This window comes from Anolis carolinensis, chromosome 1 (genome assembly GCF_035594765.1).
Source record: "Anolis carolinensis isolate JA03-04 chromosome 1, rAnoCar3.1.pri, whole genome shotgun sequence".
Lineage (NCBI taxonomy): Eukaryota > Metazoa > Chordata > Lepidosauria > Squamata > Dactyloidae > Anolis > Anolis carolinensis.
In genome coordinates this window covers 194,451,803-194,460,331 of record NC_085841.1, presented here as the reverse complement: position 1 = coordinate 194,460,331, position 8,529 = coordinate 194,451,803, and the positions used below count along the sequence as shown (strand labels likewise).

Here is an 8,529-nt window from a genome sequence, read left to right as displayed (position 1 = left end):
TGCTCATCTCCATTTGTAAGCCGAAGAGCCGGCGTTGACCGTAGACACCTCCAAGGTCATGTGGCCAGCATAACTGCATGGAGCACCGTTACCTTCCCGCCGGAGCGGTATCTATTGATCTACTCACATTGGAATGTTTTTGAACTGCTAGGTTGGCAGAAGCTGGAGCAACAGCAGGCGCTCAGTCCACTCCCCAGATTTGAACCTGGGACCTTTCAGTCTGCAAGTTCAGCAGCTCAGTGCTTTAACACACTTCACCACCGGGGCTCCTCGTTTTCAGAGTATTGTTCTTTATTTACTGTCCTGATTTTAGACATTATATTATTCTGTATGATCATACCAAAGTAATTATTATGTATTATATTTATAATCTTCTATTATCTGCTTAGAACTGGATTGTATGGCAGTGGACTCAAGATAATCCAGTTCAAACCAGATACTGTGGATTATCTGCCTTGGCATTCTGGGTTATGTAGCTGTTTGGAAGGGTCTTGAGTCTACACTGCCATATAATCCAGTTCTAATCAGATAATATGTATTTTATAGGAAGTGTGGAAGAGGCCTAAGTGAACCCTACCTATCCCCTGGCGCCATCCTCCCTCCTGCTTTATAATTGAAGGTGTATGTGTTCCTGTGTTTGTGAGGAGAGAGGGAAGCCCCTCCAAAAATAACAGCCCTGACAGCTGGCCCCCTCTCTACCTGCTCTTCTCCACACTCTGGGCTCCCCGTCAGCTGTAAACACAGTCGCCTCCCTCAGGGCAAGTGCAGGGAATGAAGGGAAAATAGGGGAGCATACCATTCAGGCAGAAAAGGGGGGGGGAGTGAAAAATAGATATAGGCCGATCCAGTTTTTTGGGAGGTTTTTTGGAGTGAAGGACATACTTTGGATATGTTGGTGTATTGTGGCCAAATTTGATGGCATTTGGTTCAGTGGTTTTGTTGTTAACTTGATCCTACAAGTGAACAGTACATTTTTATATATATAGATATGTGTGTGTTTGTGTGTGTGTGTATAGTCTGTGTATATGTGTTTGTGTATGTATGTATGCGTGTGTGTGGATATATATATATATGTGTGTGTGTGTATATATATATATATATATATATAAACACACATATAAGGTAAAGGTTTTCCTCTGACATGAAGTCTAGTCGAGTTTGACTCTGGGGGGTTGGTGCTCATCTCCATTTCTAAATCAAAGAGCCGGTGTTGTCCAGACGCCTCCAAGGTCATGTGACCACTGGTATGACTGCATGGAGCACTATTACCTTCCTGCCTGACCTATTGATCTACTCACATTTGCATGTTTTTGAACTGCTAGTTTGGCAGAAGATGGGGTTAACTTGCCCCGCTCCCCGGATTCGAAGCCTCGACTTTTCGATCAGCAAGTTCAGCAGCTCAGTGGTTTAACCCACTGCGCCATTGGGGCTCATATATACATAGCCCAATGTAAAGCACATTGCAGAAGTCCAACCTTGAAGTTGCCAGTGTGTGCACTACCATCTTTAGATCCTCCAAATCTAGGAAGGGGTGCAGCTTGCCAATCAGCCAAAGCTGATAGTAAGCACTCCTGACCATTGCATCTACCTGGGCTGACATTTGGAGAGATGGATCCAGGAGCACTCCCAATCTGCAAACACAGTCTTTCAGAGGAAGTGGAACCCCATCCAGAACTGGTAGACACAACGCCATCCCCAGACTTGGACCCTTGATGGCGGGCACCTCTGTTTCAGCTTATCATTAGTTGTGTTCTGGAGACTTACCTAGAAAGAAAAAATGAAATGTTCCAGCTCATCCTGTATTATGTTTTTAACTATACCTTTATTTTTTTGCAAATGTGCATTCATATTTAAATCTTTTTAAACATCACACCTAGATCTTCCATTCACATTGCTGTAGGGGTTCAATTCCTGATATTTCCACATTGGGCCAAAGTTCTGATGTCCTGTGTTTTTAAGTCATGACTGGCAAGCTAAAATTTTAAGTAGAAGCTCCCATATACTCAATTTTGTTGTTGGTTTCATTTATTGCACCTGATAATCAACAAATATCTACTGAAATAGATTTAAGAATACAAGACATTAATATTCTTAATGTCATTTAAGCTTGATGTAGACTGTATGTAATCTTAAAAGTTAAAAGGGAATAGTGAACCTGAATGTTGTGCTATTGAGTAGGGGCGTGTATGATTTCGTTTGTGTACCGGATTCGAATGATTCGGTGAATTCAGTTGCTAAATGCATGAAAACGAGCCTGGCACAGAGCAGCCGAAGCCTTTACAGATCAGAGCAGCCGGCTAATAATGGGAACCAATGGGGGTTGAGTGGCACTCTACCGGAGGCGAAAGCGGCGGTGTGTGGGCAGAGCAGCCTCGCAAATCAGGAAAGCTGCGGCTTCTTTGCTTTCTTCCCCATCCCTTCCTGCTCCTCCATCCCTTTCTGAAGCTGCCTCCCCCCACGTACTCCTTGAGGCAAATGGGAACTCACTTTCCCAGCAGCACTTTGTGTGGTGCAAGCATTGAAGGAGCCTTGTGCTCCATCCCAGAGCATAAAAGAAGTCGAGGTCCGTGTGTTTTTCACTTTCTTTCTCAGCCAGTCAGAAGCCTGGATGACTGTGTCTGCTAATTCTCCTCCCCTCTTGTGCCGTGTGCTTGGGACTTCAATTCCCAGACCTCCTCTAGTGGTTTTTTAAAAATATTATTGTAAAAACTTACAATTTCCAAATATAAGTGGATTGGCGAAACTTTCTGAAACTTGGCAGGCTTTCAGTAGATGTGGCCTATAACTGAGACAAGTTTCATGCTGATAAGACCTTAAAATTGACAGAGAAATGAGTCTCTAAAGCAGTGGTTCTCGACCTGGGGTCCAGATATTTTTGGCCTACAACTCCCATAAATCCCAGCCAGTTTACCAGCTGTTAGAATTTCTGGGAGTTGAAGGCCAAAAACACCTGGGGACCCCAGGCTGAAAACCACTGCTCTAAAGTTTCCCCATTGGCACCAATGGACAAATCCTTCTGGCATGAAAACAAGAAACCCCTCCTGAATTCAGGAAGTGCCCTAAAATGAAACGGGAGCAGCTGAAAACACAACACCAAAAATGCCACAGGTTTTTGCCAAATTGCACGCCCTTACTATTGAGTTTTATTAAACTACAAATCCCAGAACACCAAAGACTTCAGCCAGCTGTTAAAATGCCAAAGTAGTGTAGTATGATAGGGCCCGTAGTCTCTAACATGAGAGCGCTGTCTGTTCCCTGCACTTTCCTGATTGTGTGATTTTGATTTCTGCACTAGCTGCATTAAGTAAAATAGCTTAATTGTATTTTGAAAGCTAGAGGGCTCTACTCCAGAATCTGATTCCTGCCTATTTTGGATCATCAAAGTCCACTTTATTCTGGGAGTGCATCTAGATTTAAAGCAGTTTGACACTACTTTAACTGCTACAACACAATGATAAAGGATCAATTTTTTTTCCGTGTCAGGAGCAACCTGAGTCGCTTCTGGTGTGAGAGAATTGGCCATCTGCAAGGACATTGCCCAGGGGACGCCCGGATGTTTTGATGTTTTTACCATCCTTGTGGGAAGCTTCTCTCATGTCCCCGCATGGAGCTGGAGCTGATAGAGGGAGCTCATCCGCTCTGTCCCCAGGTGGGATTTGAACCTGGCAGCCTTCAGGTCAGCAACCCAACCTTCAAGTCACAAGGCTTTAATCCCTACGCCACCAGGGGCTCCTCTAAAGGATCATGAGAGTTTGATAAGGTTTTAGCCTTCTCTGACAAAGAAGGGTTATAAGAGAATATAAGAAGAGTAAAAGATTATTTTATAACAAGAAGACACAAAACATAAGTATAATATTGATTAATCCTACATATTTTTAGAACATGGTAGTTACAAGTGAAGAGAGTAAGGGAATCACCAGCAAAGCAGTGAGGCCAATCCACACAAGAATTAATGTGAAGTGGCTTTAAAAGTATATACTGAAAAGTGAGGGCATGTTTGCCATTAGTAATTCTGGACATCTTCCATAATATTACAGTCAAAAAGTTCACTTTATTTTCTCATTAAAGTGCAACCAGAAAGGTTATTTCTTTCCTCATCAGTCTGAATCATTTAAGTTCCCACATTTGTTGTTATTCAACTGTTGATATTTCCGGAGTTGCTCCATAAAACCAGGATTTGGACAAATAGCAGGCCTTGCATTTTTCACCAAAGAAAAGGCACTGGTAAAGTCGAGTCCTTCTGAGTGCATTAGGAAGCCGATTACAATGGTTGCTGCACGGGAAACTCCGGCATTGCAGTGAACAAGCACCACGCCATCCTCAAAGAAAATGAGATAAACTGTTTAGAAAACAATTGCTGGTAACTATTTACTCAGTGCAATTTTCTGACATTATGTTTTCAAGACCAAGTAACAAGTCCCTTGACAAAGGCATAAAATACATTAAACATATCTTACGATAGAAGAGAATGCTTCCTTTTTCATGTATTATGATACTCTTAAACTGAAATGCTGATGAGTTTTCTATACTCTACTTAAGAAACCTCCCAATAGTTAGTGCTGCCAATGTCCAAAGCCCCATGTGCTTAGCCCAATGAAAAACACACCAGAGTGATGGTCCAGTTTTCTCTTATTTCTCTCTGATGAGGCAATTAAAAATCCCATACTTTATTAATTTTACCTGCTTTGGTACAGAGTGCTCCATGAGATGTGAACAAATTATTTAAATGTCATGCAATGTATTATATATTGAATATTACAATAGCAGTGTGCATTATTTCTTTTTGTTTGTTAGATATGCCAAGAAGATCATATAAAACCACTCCCTGGTATAAAGAAAGTACTAAACTTCTGAGGCAGAACAGTGATGCTAAGCTATTGAGGATGGTAAATCTAATTTAGAAATGAAATGGAAACTGTAATTGGAAACCTCCAGGAGGGCATGAAATGAATACACCTTTGTTACATTGTAAAGAATACGCTGTGTTCTCTCCTTCTAAAATAACACAAAGCTTGATTGTGCAATATTAGCTTTCTTAATTCCAAACTATGTAAATAATGAAACTGGTAGATCTCGTGGAATAATCTGCAGACTGGTTTGCACAGCCAAGATAATGTCAGGCCATAGCATCAAATGAACAGATTATATGAAGCAGATTGAGCTTTGATTTCCTTCTACAAGATACTGGCCATATGTGAAAGGCAGCACACTGTACAGTTATAAAATATTCATTCTAATATATAAAATTGGTTTTGCACATCAAATGAAATCCAATTCACACACATGGATGTTAAACCTTAGAGAAAAAATGTGTGATGTATGTGGATTCAGCGTAAATGTGCTTACTGTGCTCATTTCTAACATTTTTTTTCTTGGGTTTTTTTCTTGTAGAATTTCAGCAATACCCGGTTGTTTGAATAGTTTAATGTAAAACTTAATAAAATATATACTTATATGATAACCTCCTCTAGAAGAAAATTCTGTTAACTTCAGTGGATTTTATTCTCAGAGAAATGGATTTATAACACAATATTAAACTGCAGTCACACACACACACAGGAATTTATTGAAATTAGCTAGCCTTATGTCACAGTTGTAAGTGATTGTCTTTTTAAACATTAAAAGGGTTCAAAGGTCCCAGTGTCAGCCAATGGCTACACTTATTTGCTTGATTACAGTAAGATGTACAGTAAACAGTTAAAATCTACATTATCAGGGTAACTGAAATACCCAACTCTATATAGGTGAAATATTACATTTTTTTAGTCCCTCCCCACCAGCTTTTAAGAAGGGAACTTAAGAAGTTTTAATTGTTCTCATTATAGAAGCATCTAAATACAATGCTAATAATTCAGCAAACCAGTGTCAAAATGCCTGTTTGCCCATTTTTTCACTGTGCACCAAAAATCAATCACATACTACAGCAATTACCTTTAATTTAACTTCCTCAATAAATTCAAAACATTCAGGGAAATAGGAGATAATATCAGTCTCAGGAAGATCCAAGATAGGGATGCTCTTGTATGTAAAGTCCTCAGGGAAGGGATTTTCAACTCCATAAGCTACATTTAGAACATGGGTGACCTGAAATGCATTAGACAGATAATAAACCAAGACAGCATTTTAATCTTCAACTTCTGACATGGTTATGAACTTCAAACTGCAAGCTAAGGGATATGGTACAAACACTTCCTTCACTTTCATGCCATGAAACCAAAGACAGACATTTGAAAAAGCAGTTTTCAATAGACAGCTTTAAAAATAGTGAAACAACTCTTGTAAAAAAACCAAACATGTCCTCACCCTGTATTTTTTCATTGTGTCGAGATCATGAGCTGCATCTTGTGATCCTGCAATGAGAGAATCTCATATTATCCAAGGAGTCACCAAAGAATTACATACAGTTGGGCCCTTGGTATCTGCTACAATTTGGTACCAAAATCCATAGATGCTCAAGCCCCATTGTATACAGTGGCATAGTTAAATTGTGTCCCATACAGAAAAGAGCAAAAACAAAATTTGCGTTTTGATTTAAAGAATATTTTCAACCTATGGATGGTTGTATCTTTGGGTGCAGAATCAATGGAAACAGAGGATCAACTGTACAGAAAATCCTTTTTGGATAAAACTAATACTTGTTTTAACCACAAGTAAGACTGGAAAAGTAGAAGGCCACATTTCATGTGCATACAGACAACAGGCACGGAGCAGGGCTGTTGATGGCAGGGTCTTTTATTCAGAGTCGCCTTCAAAGGCCCCTTCTACACTGCCCTATAATTATTAAAGCAGACAATCCACATTACCTGTTTTGAACTGGATTGTATGAATCTACACTGCCATATAATCCAGTTCAAAACAGATCTTGATTTTATATGGCAGTGTAGAGGGGACAAAGACAAACCTGTGATAGTCTGGAATGTCAATATGCAAGGGAACTTGTAGCCAACGAGAGGACAATGTTGGCTACCAACTTTGTTCTTAAAATTACCATCTTAAGGTGTTTGCATACTCATGGGGTTGCCGTAATTTGAAACTGATATGAAACAAATTAACACCAGGGACACTCTGAACACCAAAGAAACATGCAAAAACAACAACATACTGAGAATGAAAAAGTATGGAGCCAACAAAGAACGTGTCAAAGAGTGCATCTATGCCATATTGGTGACATACTTTTTAGACATGAATCATTTTGTTACACAGTAATTCAGGCTCCTTCTGCACTGCTCTATATCCCAGGATCTGATCCCAGATTGTGTTGGCGAAGGCTTTCATGGCCAGAATCACAGGGTTGCTGTGTGTTTTCCGGGCTGTATGGCTGTGTTCCAGAAGCCTGCTGTAGACTCGTATAATCCAGTTCCAAACAGATAATGTGGATTATCTGCTTTAATAACCTGGATCATATGGCAGTATAGAAGGTACCACAGATGTTGTTCATCACATTTGGGCGACACACCTACATTTAACACATTACAGTGTGTTTTAACACACACACGCATGGAAAGCTCCAATCCACGCTATACAGAATGCCTGCAGTTTGCTACCACTTGTAACTCCCATGGCTGAATGTTATGGAATCCAGGGATGTGTAATGGTGAGGCACCAGCTCCTGTTGTAGGATTCCCAGGATTCCACAGCATTCAGCCATGGGAGTTAAAGTGGTATGCATTCATTCTCCAGAAGAGCTGCACCCAGGGCTTTCCATGCCATAACATAACCGTGCATGGCCATAACATCAATGCAACCCCTCCTGATGTCTTACTAGCCCAACCCTCCCGCCCTTGGGCTTCCTCCATCCACACACCTAGAAGCAGCCAGGGCTTGAGGAGCCCGACTTGGAGGTCCAGGCTGAGGTCCTGCACGTATCCGCAGGCGGCCCCGCCGTCCTTGCTGTCGGCCACCTCCACCGCCTGCAGCCGCGCATCCTTCCAGGTCTCGATGAGCCTCCTCCCGGTTAGAGTGGTCACCCGGGTGCATTGCCTGCGCAGGTTGGTCTTGGAGAAGGAGCGGATCTCCTGGGTGAGCGAGTGCATCACATGGGCGAGGGGAGGCGAACAGAAAGCAAACACAAGTGCCCAACGCCGACTCTTCCTTCCTCTCTCTTTTCTCCCAAACAGCGCTTTCAACAATCTGCAAGCATCAAGAGCAGTCAGGCAACCAGAACAGCCTTGTGTTTAAGCTTCCTTTTCCTGTGTAAACCAGCTCTGGATTGGCTACAGAAACCCGGCTCCGGATTGGTCAGGAGGCTTCTTTTCTTTCAGCCCAAGTGCGGTGTCTATGTCTAGTAACAGGCGCGCGCTTTCGTCGCATCTACACTGTGTAGAATAAATGCAATCTGACTCCACTTTGAACAGCCATAGCTCAATGCTGTGGGAGCCTGGGAGTTGTAGTTTTGCACGGAAGGCTTAAAGACCACGGAAATTACACTATGTAACACGATTATTATTAGAAATAATAACTGTAGTGTAATAGTGCTGGTAGATTGTATATGTAATATTAATAATAGGGTAAAGGTTTTCCCCTGACGTT

At 41.5% G+C, this 8,529-nt stretch overlaps 1 protein-coding gene across 1 annotated transcript; it reads right to left on the bottom strand.

Moving 5' to 3' along the window:
- Window positions 1-3,804: 3,804 nt before the first annotated feature.
- On the bottom strand, window positions 3,805-8,242 carry dusp19 (dual specificity phosphatase 19). The gene is made up of 4 exons (XM_003223914.4): window positions 7,805-8,242; window positions 6,304-6,350; window positions 5,932-6,084; window positions 3,805-4,319 (listed from the first exon to the last, which is right to left on the bottom strand). The coding sequence occupies exons 1-4, from the start codon at window positions 8,031-8,033 to the stop codon at window positions 4,098-4,100; spliced, it is 651 nt and encodes a 216-aa protein (XP_003223962.1). The 5' UTR covers window positions 8,034-8,242; the 3' UTR covers window positions 3,805-4,097.
- Between the last annotated feature and the right edge of the window lie 287 nt (window positions 8,243-8,529).